General features: G+C 35.4%; 1 protein-coding gene across 1 annotated transcript; it reads left to right on the plus strand.

Moving 5' to 3' along the window:
* The first annotated feature begins 704 nt into the window (after positions 1 to 704).
* LOC139142775 (epithelial cell-transforming sequence 2 oncogene-like) lies at positions 705 to 24,082 on the plus strand. The gene is given in 22 exon segments (XM_070712891.1): positions 705 to 1,218; positions 2,324 to 2,359; positions 2,801 to 3,040; positions 3,792 to 3,929; positions 4,709 to 4,787; positions 5,161 to 5,333; positions 5,336 to 5,422; positions 7,220 to 7,359; positions 8,399 to 8,537; positions 8,909 to 9,024; positions 9,285 to 9,466; positions 10,768 to 10,860; positions 11,188 to 11,370; positions 11,927 to 12,030; positions 14,115 to 14,300; positions 18,124 to 18,330; positions 19,084 to 19,298; positions 20,169 to 20,316; positions 20,824 to 21,054; positions 21,445 to 21,599; positions 22,599 to 22,771; positions 23,447 to 24,082. Coding segments are annotated over 22 exon segments (3,360 nt in total). The 5' UTR covers positions 705 to 1,014; the 3' UTR covers positions 23,578 to 24,082.
* The last annotated feature ends 955 nt before the right edge of the window (positions 24,083 to 25,037 follow it).

Below are 25,037 nucleotides of genomic sequence, written 5' to 3' on the forward strand. Positions count from 1 at the left end.
ATTCTGATCAAATTTGAGCGACACCGTATAATTGCGGTATTTTTTAGAATGTATTATCGTGTGCAGCAAGCAGATGTGCAAATGGTTAACTGACTATGCATAATTAGGATGTTTATTTATTTATTTATTTATTGGGAATCTAAGTCCCATTTAATGGTTATGTTTACACATACATGTAATAGGTGGTGTGTTTTCGTGATATTCATGAAATAATACTATTTCCAATCCTGCTTTCTGATGTTGCATCTTGAATAGGAAATTAAGTGTGAATGTTATAATCCAACAGCTGGTTTACTGAAGTGTATATAGTATACACCAAAAACAAATGATCAGCAACCTATATGATAAAACTTTCCCTATGTACATAATCAAGTGTTTTCTGCAATTAATCTTTCCACCGGCGGAGGAACGTGAAAAAATACATCAAAAACGTTGCAAGCCCTTCTGAAAGTTTTGAAACTACGTTTATCCATTTACATATGCAACTTGAGTTATGCCCATAATCAAAATATTGAGTATATATTATTCATAGAGTGAACCAAATAAAGTGTAAGTATCGAATAAAAAACAGAATTATGACAGGAGAAATACGAGTCTTCATGCAATATACGGGCAGTTATCGGTACTGCCCACGAAAATATAATCGTGTCCTTGTTTTCAGTTCTTTACGTAGCGCACACGAAAAACAAAGTACCATACATTTCATGACGGACATTTAATGTCGCCATGGCGACACCAGAAGCCGGAAGAGGGGACGATAACGCTACGCACGCGCAGTAAGCTCAGAAACTATGGCGGGTGTCGAAGGGGTTACAGGAGCCGCGATACCGTTATGTGCATAAAGTTGGTAATTATCCATATTCCCCGAGAAAGGCGTTCATGGAGAGCGGTAGCCATCAACTCAGTTGACTGCTGAATCCAGCAATCTTCAAGAATCGTTTTGCTTGCGCGAAGATTTAATAGTGAAGGCCATTCGTATTTTGTCAAGGGCTGACAAGATCGTCAAACTTCACGATGACAACAAAGTCGAAGACACCACGGGCAGTCGACCCGCTAGCTTCATTACGAGAACCGAAATACCCAACTGAGCGAACGGCCCAGTCGGTCAAGAAGGTACCGGAAGGTGCTCCATTGTCTACAGAGAATTTCAAAACCCACAAGATGAAGAATTACATGAGTACTTGGACGCCAATACTACACAAACCATCAAATGAACAAGTAAGCTATACACTCTGTACAGTAGATATATACGGCCGAGGCCTCGGCACACTCTATGTGATCGCAGGCTATTTTTCTATTGCCGAACATTGAGTGTGTCGAGCGCTTGTGTTCAATGTATGCCCGACTTTGACAACTCCACAAACAGAATTTCCATACCACGCAAGACGTCAAACCGAGACAAAACGCACGAGAACAACTCCGTACATATTCATTTCACTGGCTTTACACTGAACATCTCCAATGAACCTAACTGTTTTAAATTCAATATAGCGGTCCTAGTGATTTCGAAGAGGGCGGGGCAGTCAAGGTTACCGGGTATACGGTTACCGTATTTTGTGAATGGATGAATGTTCGTGTTTTATACGGCCAGGCATGCAATGCCTTTGTCAAGATATGCAGCATTATTTGAAGGTCTAGTATTCCAAAGTAGACAAAGTTAATTTCCCTTTCCTTGCTGACTGAAGAAAAACTGCAAATCTTCTTCAGCATTTCACCATCCACTTTAGTTGAATTGAGGGTACACTAAAACCATTGAAACTGTTATTTGTAAACTGTAAATTTTTCTGTCATGGAATTCAAGTCAACCGATGGTTTCATATATAAAGAATATTAAATTTACAATGCACGTCACATGTAATATGCACACTGTGCTGATCATAACTGTGTGATTCAAAATTTAACGGGAATAAATCTCTGGCAGGAAACCTGAGTTGAAACAAATGATAGAGGGAAAAGTCCCGAGAAAAAGTGTCAGTAGTTCTACAATTAAAGGGGCTTTAACTAGCTCTACCATACATTCAAGCTATCTGTCTCCTTGAAAATGCTCGACAATCCCTTGTTGATTTCATGAGAAAGGAAACAAATTGACAATGCTCTTATAAACCCACAAAATGAAAGCAGTTTTGAATTCCATGAAAAGAAAAAAATTACAGTTTACAAATAACAGTTTCAATGGTTTTAGTGTACCCTCAATTCAACTTGCTCATTAAATTTAACTCTGTATATCTTTTCATTATAATCCAGCACATTTTGATCGTCAGTAATTGCAAGAAATTCATACTTTGGCTCACATATGGCATTGTGTTTACTATCCCTTTCACAGATATTTATTGAGAGAAATGATCTGGTTGCTCATTGGGTAAGTTTCCACAAACTGCTTGTGAATAAACATCGCAATCATTCGTGAGAGTCAAGATTGGATGTCAAGATAGCTCTTCCGCTTTCAGTGAAGTTTGATGAAATTTTATAAGACAGCCTATATTCCTTAATAATTGTCTTGAAATAAATACTTTGATGATGCAGAAACACTTTTTTACAAATTTAATGATTGTAAAGGGAGTCATTTTGGTCGCTGAAAAGCTGAACATTAGTATGTTTGCGATTACATACATATACTCTTTACCTGAAAATTAATATACAGATAGTTAGCCATGCACTAGCACCACTTTTACCAGTGGTTGGCAAACAAATATGATGATCAAGTGATTCAAAGAACTTTCCACTAATCTACCGTACTGTATGAAACTGAATGTCTACTTGAGTTTACTCAAACTAACACCTGTTCTTATTTCCTTTCCAGTTTGACCTGTGGACTGACAGTCAAAGAAAGCGTTTCTTGGCCACAATCTTTTCACACTGCAAGAAGTCACAGTTACTATTCACACAAGAGTGGTTTGCCAATAAGATTCCGTTATCCAAATCAGACTTCACAGTCGTTCTTCCAAAAGTACTCTCTCTGTATGTTTTATCATTTCTTGATCCAAGGAGTTTATCGAGGGCGTCCATGGTGTGCTGGCATTGGAAGTTTCTGACCGAACAGGTATATTATTATACTTCTACGTACAACTACTACAGTACCGCTATTACTACTACTTCTAATAATCAATATTAGAAAACAAGTCCAAACCAAAAAGACAAAAAATGATGGGGTTTCAGCATTAAGTTTAATTTTTCAATCACAGCATATCACATCGATGACAGGCTCATGTGCACATAACTGTACATGTACTATCTCTGATCAACAACCCAAACTTACAGTAATCTATCAGCTTGCTTGAATATTATGAATGAATTTCCCCGCCGTGTACCATCTTACAGGTGTAGTAATGTATGTCACATACAATCTATGAACACTGTCATTGAATGGATTTCTAGTCAGTTGTGTTATGTATTATCATTATACCTCTATGGGGTCACGATTGTAGTTAACTTCAAATGTAGATGGAAATTTTTCAAAAGTGGATGGTTCATTCTGTGAGGGAGCAAAGTGACCAAGTCAGGGCGAGTGGTGGCTCAAATAGAAATTTTAAGCGAGTTCTGAGCAGCCTGTCCATAAAAGCAAAGTAGATGATTGGTTTTGCTGGGTTCCACTTCATAACTTCACCCTGGCCAATTACAATTTATATGAAGCAGATTATTAAAAGAGGAGGATGCTTGTGTATATGTCTGTTATATGTCAGGAGACATGTACAGATATGAATGGTTGAAATTATTGAAGTAAAAATATTTGTCAATGTTGATTACTCTCCATCACAATTTCTGATTTTGGACTAAATTTCCTTTTCTGACAGGATGACCTTTGGATGCCAAAGTGTGTAAAATTTGGTTGGTTTTTACCATATTCACCAGACAGAAATGAATATGGTGCTTGGAAGAGGCATTACATCAATTGTTTGAAATCATTGGATGTTGTACAGGCCTCCAAAGGGGTGAGTATTAAAATGAGAGTGTTTTTGACAGGAAGGATGACAGATACAACAATGGATGTCAGTTACAACTATGCATGTCAGTTATAACCACGAATACCAGTTTAAACACCATGAATGCCAGTTACAACCATGATTGGATGTGATCACTTTAAGGGAATCCCAATTACAATTGATCATTATCATTCATAATGGATTAGAGTGAAGATTAGTAAACACAGATAGCATTTTGAAATAATCACCTGAAACATTGAGAACCGTAGGTGAGTGTTTGGGATAGAGTGCATGGGTAAAGGGTAGAGGAAAACACGTTTGCAAATATTCACAGGTTTTGTGTCCTTTGTGTTCTTCGCTATATTGTCTCAATATGATTTATTTCGGGATTACATTGTTTGTGACTTTATAAGTAGGCATAATCATCAATTAGTTTTGATGAGTTCATCATCCTTATTAGCTTTTGTATGTATCAAAGATCAAAGACCAAGGACCGATGTGCACGTTTCATTTTTCAGTCTGAATTTATCACATGTTGACAAGAAATGACAAGTCATGGTAGTCTATAAAGCTATTCAGTAGAGTAATTTGATACTGAAGAGAATTGGATGAACAGAAAAACCTTAAAAAGTGAAAGAGGAATCTATGTCATCAGAATTTAGAAATGTGTCATATCTGAATGAGTGAACCAACGTTTCAGCTCCTTTCATACTGTTGATATTGATTAATATGATAATGACTGTATGCTGTTTACCTAATATGCAAATATATAATTGTTGCTATGACAGTCATCCATGTATGGCACCCTGACTGATGGAAAGGGAGTCAAGGGAGAAGAAAGAGACAAAAACAAGAAAAAAAGAACAGGTTTGTTTACTCATGTCTCTTTGACATCCTTTAGAACACCATGTGCTGCTCATACAAATATTGGCCAAATCGTTACTACTCACTGTCTTGGTTTTATCTTTCTATGTTCTTGCATAGATACATTTGTTCCCTTGGTAACTTCAAAAACTATATTGTAGGTTAGTATTTTGTGCTTAGAGTGCTCAAGATGAAATCTAAACCTGTGCAGTTTTAGGGGGTTAGCTTCACATCATGACTGTTAATTTGTGTAAATTTTGATTTGAATTTTGAAATGAAGGTTTTAGTAATGTCCCAAAGGAACAGAGCTATGCAATGATGTTCTTATCATGATATACATAACACATGTGTTTATTTTTAATTTTTCCAAAATCAGTCGGTGTAGATGAAAGACCTCCTTGGGTGAACAATGATCCCAAAGCTAATGACCTGGAAAACTCATTCCGTGCGATGATGGCATCTGTCAATCCCATGATCCGGCATTGCCTACATCAGCATATCTCTACGCCGGAAGATTCGGAATTAATTCAAAGGGAAAGAAGAAGGGACCATTGAGCAAATCCTGGTCCGGTGGAATGACAGAGATTGAGTATGGAGCTGAGACTGAAGAGAGACGTCAAAGACACAGGGCCTTAACGGTAAGTTATCAGACAAATACAGCTTTAGCAGGTATAGTGAATTACCGGTGAAAATGAAAGTCTAGAACAATGTCATTTTCTGTAATGGAAAAATACATACTTTCAAACTGACTATAGCCAGTCATTACCTTGGACTTTTAGATAATGTATTAAACTCATGTTAAACCATTACATTTACAATGAAACTTTTGTTTACATGGAAACTGAAGTTTCATGACCATTTTCAATTATCACAAAGTGGAAGTTTTCAAATATTTTTAATGACACACATTAGCTAGGGAGTCCACATGAAGGAAGCTCAATACTTATTGTACCTTTTGGTACTCCCTAGCTTGCTATGATGAAAATCTTCAGAAATGAAAGTCCACCTAGCTTTAGAATAGCAAACTTCTCAGGAACTGGCATTAAGTTTTCATCAAATTGACCCAATTCACACATAATTACAAAAACAAATGATATTGCATAGTGTAATATAAATATGGGACAGGTATGGTAATTTCAACCATTGTTCAACATCCTATTAGCGGCAGATATTGTTTTTGCACAGTTCCTAGGTAACATCACATGATTCTATGTCTCTCTTGACATGCCTCAGCTTACAAAAATATAAATCCAAAATACCAACAAATCTGCTACATTTGTGTGGGTATTGTGATTAACAAAAGATTTTGTAAATCTCTACTTGTGATAAACTTCTACTGTTATTCAAATTTCTGTAGACTAGTGAAATAGGTACGATGTGATTTACTGAATTAATTATTAACTCAGGGAAGTTAGACTTTATATGAATTTTTCACTCTAATCATTAGTGTGCACAGCTGCATGGGATTTTGTAATGAATTTTACATAGAGATTTAATCAAAATTGGTACTTGCAGCTATTGTAGTATAATTTAATCTGTTACTTGAAACCAATCTTTTGTTTGACTTTGATTGTTGTCCTCTTCACAACAATACCATTCAGGTTGCCAAGCACTGGGTGATGAGCATTGTCATTGTAAAGATACCATTCCCCAGCAACCTGGCTAGGAAAGAATGCCTATTAGTATTGCCATTGACAGCACTTTGACCTTTGACCTCTGGACTTTTCCTGCTCTAATACATAGTTGTAAATTGCAAAAAAAAAAAGCATTTTGAAAAAAAATTACACCACAGTGTAGATTTTTGTACCCCACAATCCATTAAAAAACATATGAAATAGTTAATTTTACTAACATATCAAATACAGTTTCTCAATTTGTATATGTTGTTCATTGACATTCACAAATACGGTGTTCATTTAAAACACTGTTTTTGAATATTATAACATCTACCAACATTAAGATGAAACTAAGATCATGTTACAAGTGTCTGTGTGTGTTAAAACTGTGAACAGCATGTTTGATATTAATTCTTGTAAAGTCTTTTTGTGTTGAAAGTGACACTCCGCAACTTCTGGCTGCTGCACTTGTACTTGCTGACATCAACTGTTTTCTCCTTTGAAAGTTGTGTTTATCAATCAAATTGTTCAGAGATGAAAGCTGATAAAAATCTCCCTTTTGAGGAGGTTTCATTGGTAATAATAGTGAAAGGTTCTAGTTTTTGTCATAAACATGTAACAGCAAGTACAGCTCTCAATTATCAAATTATTGTCGGTAGTATTTTAATGCATTTACAACAATATGTCCCTAGTTTATCTTTCTCTACAGCAATTTAACACTGTAGGTCCATACAGTATATGTGTTTGACTTGTAGTAAATATATGGGAAATACCAATTATTCATTTAATACCATTTGACCCTTGTATCTTCTCTGACAGAGTGGTGAGGACATTGATATGAGAGGCAGACCATTGAAGACAACACTATCTCAGAGTGTTGCCTTTGAAGCGTACCGTGATACAGGAGTTGCCATTGAACAGCCGTATCAACCACCAGAAAAGAGACCTGTGTCTAGGAGGTATGTTTGGTTGTTATTTGTTAGCTCATTCTCCCAAGTCAATGCTCTATTTCTGTTCCATGGAGCCATGTGAAAAGTGATAAAGCAGTCAGCTGTTTACAATGATGATGGCGTATATGATATTGCAGTACATTGGATGGGTGTGCGTCTTCAGCCCTTACATTTCCTTTTCCTAGTGGAAAAGTCTTACTAAAAAACTATAGGACTGTTACAAGCCATTATGGTGAAAGGGCCACCAGCACTATAGCAAGTACTTTTGGATTTGCACATCAAACTAGATGATGAAACGCCAATGTGAAAAAAAAGAGAATCTTGAATACTAATATACAACACCATTACTGACATTGCTTTTTTGTCAATGGCACACTCTGTAATATTTTTCTCCAACATAAGCCATAGTATTCAATATGCCTGACAAAGAAAGCTATGTACAGATCAAATTCTTTATTTTGCATATATATTAGGAAAATCTTGGTTTTATTAAGGCAGTAGAATTACAATTTGAAATTACATCATGCCAGAATGCATTAGAGTTGCTAGGCAATCAAACTGACATGTGTTGACAGAAATGAAAGCAAATGAGATTCATATTCTTCAACTCCTAGAGATTCTTAAACTCTTATTGGCCAACTCACTGTTCAAAATAATTTTTAGTACGCTGATTGGTAACTAAATACTGGGAAACACTGCATTTCTCTATGAACTTTAGATGAAACATTTCTCTATCAGAAAAGTAACATGAAAAAGCTAACTTTTTATGAAATAGACAAGTACACTGCCATGACTTTCTTAAGAAGGCCGTACTATCTTTATTGTAAAGAATTCTTTGATGAAAAAATCAATGAAAAACATGGTAAAATGTTAATTTTGATGAGAAGTATTTGAGACCCAATGGACAAGCCTTATTGCAAATTAGTTTTTGGTCATGTGAAATGTCATTTTCAAGATCATAAAAGTACAAGTAGTCAATGAGTGTGCCTCTCTTTTGATACAATATTGCGGCATCACAACTCATTCAGTTTCTGTCTTCTGTCTCTAGGAAAGACTTATCAGGTGGGCATGGAGATTATCCAGTTCCGTCCAAATCTGAGGCAGATATAAGTCAGCTTAGTCAGAATTATCCAAGCCATGCTAATCCAAGGATTATCTTTATTTCATCAAGAATCCCAGCCGCTGAGGTCAGTGTGCTCAATTTTTTCTAAATAATTGGTTGATTGATTGATTGATTGATTGATTGAATTGATGATGGGCACCAGTGAGGTCAAAGATTGGTCAGTTGGCTTGTAATTTGCATAGAGATATATGATTACCTCGGTAAGCAGTGTGTTGATTTGATGATTGTTTGAATAAATGGAAGATGAGTGCTCACTAAGAGTAATGAGAGGCTTGGTTGAACAAGCAGATGATTGACAAGATCTGTTGGTTGTCTTACATGTGAGTGGTTGGTGTTATGGTGGTTTGCTGAATGGATTTATATACAGTTTTGCAATTTGGTTTAGCTAATGGGATATTGACAAAATGTACATTTATTTTCATGTATTTTTGACAGTTGGTGCTGGATGCAGTGCTATTTGGTGTGATACCAATCGTCTATGAATATGAAGGAACAACACTGGAATCATTAATACAGCAGTTGGAACAGATTCTGGCTGGAAGAAGTGCCAAGTAAGTAGTGTATCATAGGCAGTGATTTCTGGGCTGAAATTATCAGTTATTATGCTCACTACTTGTGACTGCAATGCAAATAATGATTGGAAAGCTCATCCAAAACTGATGTTGACCAGTGAGTATATTCCCTTTCTAAAACTTCTGGAGTTCAAGGAAAATCCACATTGATTGGTAGGTACCATTACTTTGTGAATTTATTTGGATTTAATGTATTTGCCATCTCTCTCTCTCTCTCTCTCTCTCTCTCTCTCTCACAGGAGTATTGGTTTATTCGTTGATGGGTCACCAACACAGATAAAACTAGTCCAGTATTTCACAACAACTCTGAAAACCATCGAAAATGAAGAAATTCGGAAATTTTGGGAAACGCTTTGTAGCTATGTGTTACCATCTGGTGTTGGAGGCCATGTTGATGTATTCCTACCATTGGCAGCAAGTGGTAAGTTACACTGTCAGATCAGAGAGGCTGGTCTCTGCTTGTCTTGCAAAATAAGATTTGATAAATAAAAGATTCAGATGATAGGAATGTCTACCAAGCTGAAGGTAGACAACGTGTCTTTTTACTCCAGTTGTTTCATGGTTTTAATGAGTTCAATGGTAAGAGATGGCTGAAAAATTTGTTTGTAACCTTTCTTAAACTATATAAGTAGCTGTTGATCTCAGATACTATATTGAATACACATATTAAAAGATATCATCAATGTCAGACAGTTATCACGAATAAATTTTGCGAGAAAATATTTGTAATTTATCCCAACTTTCTCAACCTGCAACCTTTTGGTAAGATGGAACTTCTGATGACCAAGACCCCAGTTTTGCTAGCAAATTATTTATATGAAGCTTACAACAAAAGAAACAAAATTTTATATGAGTAAAATGTGGAGAATTCCTCACTTTATAGATGAATTGCTTACTTTTTTTTCATCACAAACTCTGCTGTATGGTAGTGTCTTATAAGCCCCAGGAGCTTGAGGTGGCAACATTACTCAGTGTGTACTCATATGTATTATAGAAATAACGGGCGACGCGCTGACCATTAACGTTTATTTGTGGGCAAGGGCGAGAGGAAAGCCAAAAATTAACGGGCGAGGCTTGCCGAGCCCGTTAATTTGGCTTTCCTCGAGCCCGCGCCCATAAATAAACGTTAATGGTCAGAGCGGAGTCTGTTATTTCCATTATATTATCAGCGAACCCAAGAAAACCGTCAAAATTTCCGAAAATTTCAGGAGCGAACGACAACTGGGCCCCAGAAACTGAGCAATACGCGACGCACTGTCACGCGTGCTGTAAAAAATTGGCAAATCCGGAGATGTTTTCAGAAAAAAGTATCTCAACTTGACCAACAAGTGCTCCCTTTTATTTTGTGATTGATTATGATTTACGTTTGAGCTGTAAAGTTACGATACTTTGAGTTGTTAATCTTATTATCCATATTCACGGGCATGTAAACAGACCATTACTGTGTATTTGTGGTCAGTCACGTGGTTCAGCTTGACCAATCAAAATGCGACGGGCAGGGCATGGTAATATAATGTTGTATAACATACGTCCACTTAGGATACTTAAATATATGAAATTAAATTGTAAATGAAGTTCTAAATTAACCTTGACTCTCAGAACAAGGAAATACTGGTATTGTTAATTGGAGGATTAGACTGGATATGTATCATATCTTATAAGCATGCTTTCATTTGTCTCATTTTGGTTATTAATCCCATTGTATGATATTAACATTTTCAGAGCCTGGTATGGAGTTGATATTACAACTGGGCATTTTGACTGGAATACAGTTCACCACTCCTACAGCCATTGTTGGCTCAACCTATGCACATTGTAAGTCTGTGTTTTAATTCACAACTTATTAAGGACTATGCTCTGAGCCCAGAGTAGAATATGATGCAATGTTTTGGAAGTCTTTTATTGCCCAGATCATAAATATGTGCTAAGATATGTGTTGCTCTATATTCGTATTGTGATTTCATTGATAGAAAGTGTTCTTTATAGATTTTACTACTATATCTTTGTTTTCCATACGATATAGGTAGAAGGGTCAGTTCAAAATTAGAAGACATATTGGACATGAAATGTATCATAGGCAATACATTTCTTTATATCATGTGCTTTATTCTTCATTGTAATGAATGTCATGTTTCGTTACAGTGGACAGTGAGTGGCTGGTCTCCCCTGATGGAATCACACCACCAGCTTTATACTTCAATGCAGATCAGCTGAAAGCTTGGATAAACACGGCTAATCTCGTCCAAGAAGCCATCAACACAACCAAGAGAAGAATGAAAACCTATTTTGACAGACAACAGAAAGATTTAGCTGCTAAAGTCACAGGTAGAAACTTACGTTTAAAGGCATCAAGTGCAAAACATAATCTCAGGTTGATTTTTGAAACAGCAAATTATTTCATACCCTTTGTTTGTTACAACTGCTTGACATTAGGCAAAAAGGTGATGACAGTGTCTGTGGGACCGATAATTCTGTTACCATTCTGATAGTAATTGCTAGGATTTTTGCATGGAATGACATGGCGTCAAGTAATTTATGATTTTGAATCAATTCATTAGTTGTTGACAGTTTAAAGCTGTTGGCACAAGTCTTACAAAGTCATCTGGAATTGGTCAATGTCATTGTCAACCCCCAATCACACCAAGTGTACACAGGCTATTGGAATGGCACAACCAATGAGATGAGGCAAAATTTGGTACAATAAGTTAACCAGTTGGAATCTAGTGGGGGGTATCTTTTGCTACAGGTGTTAGTAAAGTTGAAGGTTAAACATCTTTTACAGTATTAAGGTTGTACAAACTCCAGATGAAACACAAAGATCTTGTCAGCATAGTTAACTTAAGGCTATCTAATAAAAGTGACCAATCTATATTAATTACAGGAGAAATTGTCTTTGATGCGCTGAGTTTGAAGAATATCAAGAAAACCAAAGAAATAACACCAGCATTGACGGAAGCTATCGAAGCAATGGCACACGAAGATAATGTAAGTGTTCTACCTATCTGTGTTGTAAAAAATAGTACTCAATATTGTCAAAGAAACCTCCTTAACCCTTTGAGAGCTGTAATTTTTCCCACCGAAATTTTAGTGCAACATTTTACAAATTTTCATGAATTTTTCTGTAAATGTTTTGGCAATTTTGGAGCAAAAGGATGTAACTTTTCATTGACTATAATTTTTAGTCCCCACGGACACCGTCCGGGGGACTTATAGGTTTGGTCATGTCCGTGCGTGTGTGCGTCCGTGCGTGCGTGCGTGCGTGCGTGTGTGCGTCCGTGCGTGCGTCCGTCCGTTCACGCAGATATCTCAGAGATGCAAGAAGCGATTTCATTCAAACTTGGTACAAGGATTACTTCATATGTCATACAGATGCACGTCGATTTGTTGTGATACGATCCAATATGGCCGCCAGGCGGCCATTTTATTACGATTTTTTCATGTACAGAGCCATAACTCAGACATGTTTCAACCGATTTTATTCAAAGTTGGTACAATGACATTGACCAATGTCATAGATATGCACGTCATTTTGTTTTGTGATACGATCCAATATGGCCGCCAGGCGGCCATTTTATTACGATTTTTTCATGTACAGAGCCATAACTCAGACATGTTTCAACCGATTTTATTCAAAGTTGGTACAAGGACATTGACCAATGTCATAGATGGCACGTCATTTTGTTTTGTGATACGATCCAATATGGCCGCCAGGCGGCCATTTTATTACGATTTTTTCATGTACAGAGCCAGATCTCAGACATGTTGCAACCGATTTATTCAAAGTTGGTACAAGGACATTGACCAATGTCATAGATATGCACGTCATTTTGTTTGTGATACGATCCAATATGGCCGCCAGGCGGCCATTTTATTACGATTTTTCATGTACAGAGCCATAACTCAGACATGTTTCAACCGATTTTATTCAAAGTTGGTACAAGGACATTGACCAATGTCATAGATATGCATGTCGATTTGTTTTGTGATACGATTCAATATGGCCGCCAGGCGGCCATTTTATTACAATATTTTCATATACATTGCCATAACTCAGACATGTTTTAACCGATTTTATTCAAAGTTGGTACAAGGACATTGACCAATGTCATGCATGTCAATTTGTTTTGTGATACAATCCAATATGGCTGCTGTGTGGCCATTTTATTACGATTTTTTCATATGCAGAGGCATAACTCAGGCAAATCTCAACTGATTTTGTTCAAAGTTGGTACAAGGACATTGACCTATGTCTTACATATGTACGTCGATTTGTTATGTGATACGATCCAATATGGCCGCTAGGCAGCCATTATTACGATATTTTCATGTACAGAGCAATAACTCAGACATGTTTCAACGGATTTTATTCAAAGTTGGTACAAGGAGATTGACTAATGTCATACATATGCATGTCAATTTGTTATGTGATACGATCCAATATGGCTGCCTTGCGGCCATTTTATTACGATTTTTTCCTGTCGAGGGCCATAATACTCTAAGGCATATCTTAACCAATTTTATTCAAAGTTGGTACAAGGACATTAACCTATGTCATACATATGTATGTCAATTTGTTTCTTGATATGATCCAATATGGCTGCATGGCAGCCATTTTGTTACAATTTTTTCGTGTCCTTAGCCAAAACTTGGGCATGTCTCAATTAATGAAGAGGACTCTATCCTCTTAGGACATGTAATCAAAGTACCCATTAACAAGTGGGGACTGTGTCATCAACGATGACTTGTTTATCAAAATTTTGGGAAAAATCTGAAAAGAAGTTGTCTTTACCTAAAAAAAATTGTCTGCACTATATTTTATGAAGACAACAAAAGTTGACTTTGGCACTCATAGGGTGAAGTGATTGTTTTGCTGTTTATACTGCTCTCAGAAGAGCCCTGTCATCTCAGAAGTATTTGTCAAAGTGTCTGGATTTGTTGGTCGGAGTTGATTAATGTGGGTGGATCAGTGTTAACAACACACTTGTCAGGCTGAAAGTTTAGTCTATTGCACAAGTCTTCTGTAATGTACAGGCCAAATATACCATGTCCTCATCTTTGATGTTCAACAGGTCAAACCATTGGACTTTGTGGCACGGTACCTGACAGACCTTGCCGGTGGAAAGCAGAGGAAAAACTCATTAATGCTGACAGAGGTCCCAGAGGATGAAAATATTCGACAGACATCCATCTTAACTCCAAGACCGGCAGAGAAGAAAAAGAGCAAAAAAGAACCAGTCATGATGAATGGAATACAAGTGAGTCTAGCATTTGCAGATTTGGATCAAAATAATTACGTTAATAATAAACTGGGGTACATTAGATCAAAGATTTGGACTTCATTCCAAGAAATGTAACTCATCAACCCTGATATTAGGGAGGAGATCTAATTGTAGCATGATGATCACTTTGTCCGTATCTCAACTCAGACAACTGTTGTTTATTTATAATATAATAATATTTTTATTGCTTGCTTGTAAATATAGGATTTACATCACATTTGTGGCAATAAAAGTGTGATACAAAAATAAGTTCAAATTTTCTTCAATAAAGATAAAGTATTACAGTATAATAATAGTAGCTAATAATATACATTTTTGTATAACTAGGTATTTCTTTGTTTATATAAAGTAAAAATATAATCTGCAAGTTGTTCATTAAAAGATAACTCTTGTTTTGTTAGTAGAGAAATAACCTGATTTTCAGTATTGTCGTTTGGGAAATTGATTTACTGAAAAAGTTCTTTCTTTGGACTTAATATTTCTGACAGACTAATAAAAAGTGTGTTTCATCTTCAATACTATTGGTGTTACACTGATTGCAGTATCTTCAGTAATTGGGGTTTTTGGAACAGTGTGTCTCCCTTTTTCAATTGCTAGATCATGATTGCTAATGCGAAGTTTGGTGAGTAATTTTCTTTTCCCACCTTGTAACTGTGTTAAGTAGAGTTCTATAATTATGTTTTATTTTGGCGTACATTCTTAGTTTACTATTTCATCAGTGATCAAATTTTTCCAAAAGACTTCATAATTGTTTGTTAAATTTGTTTACAGTAATCAAGTTATAACTTTGTGGTGTTTAAGTGATTGAGCTTTATCAAGGAGAAAGTCTATTACATTGCCTTTAATTAAAGCCCTTATAAAGTTAAACCAGGATCTATTGTTAGTGTTGTTTACCGTTTGCTCCAGAAAAGCTTCTTTAGCAAGATTACAACGTGGAAGTTGTACAATATGAAGTCAGTTTTTAACAATATTAAGTTTGATCTCAAGTAGAAGTGGGAATTGTCCTAGTTCACCCCTCACAGCGGCATTACAAGCTTGTCTATTACACTGTAAAATGTTCTTACAAAATTTGAGGTGAGTTTTTTCGATTGCTGATTTATCCAACGTCTTGTAATCCATGAAATCTTGTCCCCAAATCTCTGAGCCATACAGTAAAACAGGTTTCATGAAAACATTGAATAGATGTAGGGAAAATTTTTTCTTTTTGTTGTGCAATAAAACCCTTTTTAAACTATACAAAGATTTTGCTGCTTTATCAGCCAAATTTGTAATTGTGTCACTTAAACTACCATTTGATTAATTGTCAGTCCTAAGTATGTATAGCTCTTAACAGATTTGATGCATGTACTACCATAGTTAAATAAGTGTTTATCTATCAAAGGAGATTTACTAAAATTAATTGCTTGGGTTTTCTGTAAATTAACATCAAGTTTCCAATGGAACAAAATGTGTGTAGTGTATTTAACTCCCTCTGCAAACCTTCTTTTGAAGTAGAGATTAAGACTAGGTCATCAGCGTAAAATAATGAGTTAACTGGGGTATTGTTCAACACTGGTGGTTAAGTATTTACTTTGTCCAGATGTGTTTTCAAGTCATTGACATATAAATTGAATAGACTAGGACTTAGAACACAGCCCTGTTTTACGCCTTTTTCAACTTTCCGGCTGGGCGAGATAAAATTATTTGTTTTGATGTGTATTTTTGTGTTGGTGTACATGTGTTTTATAAGTCTGTATAATTTGCCATTAATGTTATTTTTGAGAAGTTTATGAGAAAGACCAACTCTCCATACCGAGTCGAAAGCCTTAGCAAAGTCAACAAAACAAACATAAATATTCTGCTTATTGTTAATATATTATTTATTTTGATAGAGAAGAGTCTACACTAAACATGCCATTTATGTTACATACCACTACCTTGAGATCTTTCTTCTTGTTGTTCATTACATTTCCAATTTACACTTTAGACGTAAACCCCATTTACCTAAAAAAAAATGCGTCAGAAGCTATAATTAGGCCCAAAAAATAAAACGTTTCTCATCCTTAGGCGGATTCGATGCAGTCATATGCATTTCTATTCTTTTGGAAACAAAAAAAATGGCCAACCCCTTGCCTTTTGGGGGAATTCTAACATGGCCACCTTAAAGTAAAATTCTGCCACTGAAAGAAACAACCTTGAGGAAAATTTTAGAACATTTATTGGACATATCAACAGATACATAACATGAAATCACATGTAGGTGTTATGTATCTGCTAGTTCCATTGTCACAATTCAATGTAATGGTGCAGATAATGCATTCTGGGATTGAAACCAAATCAAAACTTTAAAAAAGCCATGATGTGCATGTTTACACATAATGAGTGCAATGACAGAAAACAAACACTTTTTAGCTCATATTTGGTTTTGTATATAAATACCAAAAAGAGCTTATATGATGAGTCTGATGTCTGTATATTTGTGGGTATGTGCGGATGTATGTCCGTCACACACAAAGGCTCCCATACCGCCAAAGCTACCATCTCAGTATTTGGTGTACAGGTAGATGCAGGGGTTGAGATGTGAATTTGTTCAAATGAACTTGTCAGTGTCAAAAATGTGCATATGAGGTAAGAAAAAGTGAAATCCTGGAAATGTGCAGGAGTGATGGCCAGTGTCTGAAACAGGCACTGAGTAATTTCCTATCATTGTTTATGAACTGTTACATATTAACAGACCAGATCAAACCATAGACAGTAGAGGGGGGAAGACTGTCTATGGTCCAACTAAGAGGGACTAACTGTTTCTGCTATGCATGTTGCTAAAGTTGAACTCCAGTACCTAAAGTTTCAGACCTTATTTACTTTTGTCATTCTTTTTTTGCTGGTTTAAATATTTCTTGTTGTTTTTCTGGTTGTACTGTGCAGAAATCATTGTCATAACATCAGCGTAGAATTTTCCTGCTCTGAACAGATAGAAACAATATGTATTGTTGATCTTTGGTACCCATACTGGTATATAATATACCAATTCTGATCAAATTTGAGCGACACCGAATAATTGCGGTATTTTTAAGGCGATACCGAAGGATTCAAAGCGCGCGTTGGTTGCTATCGCTGGCAACGTTCCAAACGCGCACTTTTGCACATGCAAAATCTTACTGTTCCATTGTTTTCTATGGATTTTCGACTCCTGGTATTTTGAAAATGCTCAAAATCTTTCAACTCTCTCAATTGTAAACCAATTTAGCTGACTTTTGGTAGGGTTATTGAAGTCATACATGAAAATATAGATAAGCATGCATTTCTAAAAATTCATATCGCCGTAAAACCCTTCAAATTTCACAAAATGACACAGTAGATATTTTCCTGTTCAAAAATCGTTTGTTCTTGAACAGATAACCTAATCCATGCTAGGGGCTCTAAACAGGTATCTCATGTGTTACATTCTGAAATTTTGGAAAATTTGGTGCAAATTTGTAGGAGCTGAAACGTTTTAAAATAGAGCTGTGAAAATTTGTATATGTGTGACATCACTGACCAATCGCACGACAAACCTGCGTCTTTTGGAATTGTATGGTTCTGTAAATTTTTATTATGCAAAGAAAACCATGAAAACTTTGCATTTTGATTGATTTTGGAAATTACCCTTAGCAACCGTTGCTTAGCAATTTGAATCCTTCGGTATCGCCTTAAACCTGAGGGATATTTTGTTCAAAATTTTAAAGTCAACAAGATAGTTTCACATTACTTTACATTTCTGTATAGACAATGTTGAAATGAAAAGTATTGTGAATACATTTGATCTGTCTCTTGCTTTCAGCTTGGTAGTGACAATGAATCCATTGCTGAAGAGATTGATGAGTCATTATCAATCCAGGAATCAATTGAAGATGAGTTCGAGATGGATGCTGTCAGGGATGACACGTTTGAGAGATCCAGGGATAAGAGACCAGAGAAACTGGATCTGACGGAAAAGAGTAATTTCAAAGAATCCCAAACTCTGGATAAAACTGGATTTTCAAAACTGGTGAGTTTACAGTGACATATAGCGCTTGTTCATAGAATCTGAATTTGCCTTGTTCAGTCAGACTAAAATAGACTTGCTGTGTTTCTCAGCTTATCAAACTTTTAAAGAATTATGATAAATTAAAATTATGATGAATTATGACATTGCAAATTGCTGCATCATGATTCCTAAGATATTAGAACTTGGTTTCCTACTAGTTTTTGAACCAATAGCATTCCAATATCTTCCAGAAGTAGTTTGCAATGTTTTTTCATTCCATATTGGTACCATCAGCAGAAATTGTCAAGCAAGATTCAGACTTTCTTTTGATATCCGAGCACTATTAGTAGTAGCAAGCATTTAGTGTTTGTCAGTGTGTTTGAGGTTTTCATCCCTGAAAAGAGGTTGTTCTAATCCAGCGTGACACAAGGACAATGTTACTGGACTCCATTAATTCATGTAAACATTGATTTGTTTCATTTCCAGTGTCATTTCCCTGCAATATGTCTGATGCCACCGGAAGCAATTCTTTTGAAAACAATTTGAAATTAAATACTTCCAGTTACCACTGAAGACTATACTTTGTAATACAGATTGGTAAATAGGAATGCAACCACACTCCCAGCTACTTGATACATATTTTCACAGTGGTACATACAAATTTAGCTGCTTTTCCATGCATTTTTACATTTCTTGTACCCTACGCAGGTATGCATTGATAATAATTGAAATGTTCTTTAAAAGTAATGTGTTTTATTTTCCTCACTGAATTAGTCGACAGCTCAGCTTCAAGATCACCCAGACAAGAGAACATCTATTGCCTTTGAAATCCTGGGCAGTGAGATTAATTACAAGAGAAGTTTGACCATTGTCAAAGACATCTATGTTTTACCATTGAAGGCCGCATTGAAATCCAATAGAGCAATCATCAGTGAACCAAACCTACAAACTATTTTTACTGATATTATGAATGTCCTAGGATTGAGCAGGTAAGATCTCGTGTTTTCTCACTACCAGAGGACACAGGCAGTGTGAGAAAAACAGTGTGACATCACTTTGGCCTCGCTTTCTGTATATCTGTGTTTATGATTTGTGCAACCAAAAGCTGATTTATTCTTCCCTTCAGTACTGCAAAGATGGTATATACCGGTAGCCAGGGCAGATGATAGCACTGCTGTGCCAATTTTTCCCAATTATTGTTCACACTGGCCACAATTTCATTTAAAATAATAAATTTGTTGTGGACTTGGTAAGTCAGATTTGGTTATATTTTTTATTGGTTGGTAGTTAAAATTAGGTAACATCTGGTTTTATATTGGCTGCCATGGAAAACTATGTGATGTTTGGTTAAGTAGTATCAGTAGGAATCCGGTTATATTTAGTTAAGCAGGGTCATTACCAAATTGCCTCATATTTGGTCCCAGTTCACTCAGTAGGTCAGATCAGGTCAGTCAGTCAAATAAGGTCAAAGTGATGAAACTGATTTGAGAAATAAGGATGTAATAAATATTGAAAAGGAGAATTTTTATCAAGTTTGTGATTAAAATTCCATATTTCTAGAAAGCTTGCTATTTTGAATAGTTGAATTGTCTTTAGCCATGAACCTCAAACAGTGTTACAGGTATTTCTTGACAGCTGTAAATATGATATGCTAAAAGTTCTGCATAATTCTTGATACTGTAAAAGGGATTAAGTCCAATGAATTAAAACTCCAGAATACCTGAAAAGATTTTATACTCAAAATGTGTGTTGATCAAAACTCCTGAAAAAATCTGTACACTTTTCTAAAGTTGAATTCCAAAATTAACTCAAGGACATGTATAACATTCTGTAACAAATGATTCTCCATTGTATTCCAGGGATCTTCTTCGGGAGTTACAAGACCGCTTAGAAAACTGGGGCCCTCATCAATGTGTTGGAGACATCTTTGTCAAGATGACTTCTAGACTTAAAATCTACACCAACTTTATCAACAACTATGCTGTATCTTTATCCACCATAGACAAGGTACATAGTATTATATTTCTTTGACTCATTTCAAAGCGAGAATTTTTTATTCCAAAACAGTTAAAGGTATACTGTAACCTGTTCCAATTTTGCCACAGTTACCATGGAAAGAGAAAATCTAACCAATCACAGAGTTTAAGCGGATGGCCGCATTTTGAAAACAGCGCCCTCACATGGGCATTTTGAATACCAAGGAACGCCCCTTTGACCATACATGTATATGGGCATATTTAGATTACAGGTAACTGTATACCTTTAACCTGAAAAGTTCTAAGAAAAGCCTGAGTGATAACAAGTGACAGTTATAATATTTATCAGCATATGACAAGATTAGAAGTGTTTGTATCCACCTACATTGGTTTTACTACATATTGAAATTTATCAGAAGTAAGATTCAGCTTTCTTAAGATAAGCATTCATTTTGCCCTCAGCAAAAATTATTTCACCCATAATATTATTGGCTTCAGTTGATTCAGAAATTGTTTTGTTGTTATTTACCAACAACAGTGCAAGGAACAGCATCCTCTATTCAGAGCATTCTTGCGACGGTACGACAGGAAACCGCAGACCAAGATGCTAACACTGCAGGAGTTGTTCCTACCACCAACACGCCGAATTTCAGAGTACATTGCATTGCTGGCAGGCTTGGATAGGTACACTCCACCAGACCATGCTGATAAACAGGATTTGTCAACAGCAGGCAGTAACTTCAAAGAACTTCAAAATTACATCGATGGTGTAAGTTTTGAAATAATTCAATCTGGGTAATTAGTGAAAGGGTAATGGGTGAAAAATGTATGCTTACTGTACTTGACTTTTACTGAAATTTAGTCTGTGTCTGTGTGTGTGTGTGTGTGTGTGTATATATATATATATATATATATATATTTATACACACACACACACACACACACACACACACACACACACACTCAAGATTTAAACAAAGTTTATGCATATCAGATAGTAATGAAGTTGCTACATTAAAGGAGATATTTAGTTGAAGAAATTCTAATCCTAATTAATCCAATTCTCTCTCTCTCTCTCTCTCTCTCTCTCTCTCTCTCTCTCTCTCTCTCTCTCTCTCTCTCTCTCTCTCTCTCTCTCTCTCTCTCTCTCTCTCTGCAGTGCAAGCTTAGAGCTGAACAAGAAAAGAAACTAATCATGTTACAGACCATGATACTGAATTGTCCGACACTTCTTGAAGCAAACAGATACCTGATAAAACAACAAAATGTAGCTCATCTAGAAACATCAGCTGATAATTTGAAACCAGAATACAGGTAAGTGAGAAGATCACTGCATCAAAAAGTTCATGGCATAGTTTCACATTAAGCAAAGTTATTTTCCAACCGTAAAATAGCTTTGAAAAGTATATTAGACTGAATGGAATTGGATAGCAGTATGTTGTTTTCATTCAAAGAACATTACAGAATAGTATGAATATCTACAGAAAACTTTAAAGTTGAACATTTATAGAAGGGAGCAGAAGAATTTTGTTTGACATCTTTACTTTGATATTTTTCTCTGAAGGAGTCCAATTTGGGGTTAATGTACAGATTATCAGAAGATATAATACTATCAATTATATGATTATGCACATGTCAAACAAATTAACAGATTAGTCTTGCAATGAAACATATTGGAAATTGACCAATTACAGACAGTCTTCGGAAACAGCTGCAGGCCGCCATCAATTTGGCATTGTGAAGCAATAGCTTTTTGACTAATTTCAATAAGCTTTCACCCCATTGGACACTGAAGAAGCCCAAAGTTAACATGCAAAACCATACAAGCGTACAGAAATTTGAGGTTTAAAAGGTCATGAACCTAGTAGAGTAGAAAAAAGATTCTTAGATGGACTTCAGTGTGATTACAAATTTAACATCAGATCAGTTGTATGCAATATAGTCAAGCTAGGCTGATACCAAGGCATTAAACAAGAGTTAAAGTTGCAGACAAGAAAGTTTAAGGAGAAACTTTTACAAAGAGGAGAAGATACTTGAAAGAAAAATATGAAACTGGATAATGAATGCATTCAAAAACCAGAGAATTCTGTAGTCCAGGTATGTTATACTGGAGGATGGTGCATGACATGGTAAAGTTGAATTATAGTGCAATGGTTTTGATAGAGTAAGATACACCACAAAGTTATGTCAATGGAAAAAAAATTTGTATCCTCACAGTAAAATATTTCAAACTTAAAGGGTGTTCTATAAGATTTTTCATTCAATAAAGATGCCTGATAATGTTCATTGGCAATGGTGTTATTTACATTGCAGGATGTATCAACATGTAGAAGATTTTGGTTTGTTTCTCTTCAACGATGCAGTGGTTGTTACAATCAGACAGGTCAAGCATTTCCCGTTTGAGAGATCTAAAGAAGAAAAATACAAATTCTATGCATCAGTTGGGTTGAACAGACTTCAAATCACAGACTTGCCAGACACAAAATGTAAGCTATTCAAGTTTTTAGTCAACTTGATGTCTTGTGTGATTCTATGGACATTCTCTTTGAAATACTATTGTTTTGTCCTTGATAATACCATTTTGTTCATTACAAGTACTGCATTCCTTTTCACTCATTTTCCACTATTCTTTAGCAACCGTCATACCACTTTATACATTCTCTATTCCTGTTTCCATGATTTTTCGATTTTATGTGGCATGATTTTAAATTTCAGAGTAGCATGATAAAATATGTTGCTCAAATATAACTAGCTAAATCAGTATCGTGATGTGTTCAAATACATTTGAATATATATCTAGTACAGTGGTGTGTTCAAATAGATAAGAAGTTATATCTAGTATAGGGGTTTGTTCAAATAGATTTGAATTTATATTAAGTATAATGGTGTATTCAAATAGATTTCAATTTATAACTAGTATCATGGTGTATTCAAATAAATTTGAATCAGTTTCTAGTATGGTGATATGTTAAAATAATTTGTATGTCCAGAAAGTTTATCATCAGTCATCATTCCAAGAAATCATGCCACTCATGATGTGAAGTATTTTAATAATTCTTTTTTTCTCATTTAAGAGATTCATATGTTTTAAAATTTTCTCTTTGCACCCAAAGATATCTAATAATTTTTTCCTTTGAAATTTCTGTTCTTAATTTAACCAGATATCAGACATGGCTTTTCAATGAAGACACCTAAGAGACATTGGATTTGTTCATCAGATAGTTATGAAGACAAACTGAGTTGGATGACAGCTGTAGAAAAAGCTGTGCAAGCAGCCATGATGGTTGAGTAACATTCAGAAAGTAATCAATTTTGATGACGCAGCAAGAACAGAATACGCAAGTGTGTACCGATCCATTTGTTATCAAGTACATCCTTTATCAGAAGATGTACTATACAAATGGAGGAACTATGCTTGGTTAAGAAACAAGTCAAGATCTTTGTAACACTCTCTCTCTGATTTGTCAAAAAATAAGTCAAAAGTCTCTGTTACACTCTTTCCTATTGGTCTTGGAACCAGATGTCTGTTACATTCATTTTGATTGGTCTAGAAACAAATCAAGCTCTCTGTTACACCTATAAACCTTTTTACCTTTGAGGTTAGCACAACCCTATTGTTTTTGTTATGTAAAGATTGGCTGAAACAATAAAAAAGTGAAAGATAGTAGAGACTTGTTAACTGTTTGTGACAGTCCTGGAATCAATACATCCTTACATATAATCAGTAATTCAACTGTAACTTCTAGAGGTTGAGTGTATTGTGATTTGATTTTGATATACATTCACTTTTACACACAGAACACTTTTGATACATTATGAGTCAATGTAATCTTAATGCCTTGTAAGTTGTAAGATACTTTGTGATCAATCATATGTTTTATAAACAATTCAAATTTTTGTTCAGAAAGATGAAATTTGTAACATAATTTGTACCATATCAGTACTTGGATAGTCTAATTCTTTAGATGATTTCAATTCAATCTCTTTTAATATTTACATTCTGAGATGGAATGTCTTTATTATATCCTGTATTCAAAGTACATGTAAATTTTTGAAAAGAACATTTTCGAGTAGTCTAATTAGTGTTTATGTACATTTTCAACACCAATATATTGTTCTGCATTGTTGGTTTGATATTTATGTATTTTTAGTGTTTTATTTTGTCAATTTCATTGACATTGCTGTGTAGGCAATCATGACACTTCATGAATCTTTTTTACCGTTGCTTACCTGTCCATTGCTATTTGCTAATAAGGATACATATCCGTCCAACAGTGCATAGATGAGTACTTTTAAGTAAAAAAATCACTGATCACAAATCAGATGTATGAGGTAAGAAATTGTAATAATTTTACTGTCTAAATGTAAAAGGAAACATGTACAGGTTTTTATGATGGCTGAAAAGTAATAACTGTAAATTTACAGTCACAAAAATAGGATATATTTTGCAAGTCTTTTAAAGGGCAAGTTCACCAAGGATGATTTTTACATATGTGGTAGCTCTGTGGTCATTTACCAAGGAAAAACTATTTTCACCATTTATAACTCGCAAGATTTAAAAAAAACGATAAGATAGTACAGGAGGTTGCCCATGTAATTTGAATCATGGGAAAAAAGCTCCAAGCTTGGAGCTTGCATAATGTGATATGGAAAGGACCATCTCCGGACGGGTATGGCCCCCACATTGTTAACTCACAGTAACAGAGTATTAAACAACAACACAAATCTGACAGTGGACAGTTTATTATAAGT

This window comes from Ptychodera flava, chromosome 10 (assembly GCF_041260155.1).
Source record: "Ptychodera flava strain L36383 chromosome 10, AS_Pfla_20210202, whole genome shotgun sequence".
NCBI lineage: Eukaryota > Metazoa > Hemichordata > Enteropneusta > Ptychoderidae > Ptychodera > Ptychodera flava.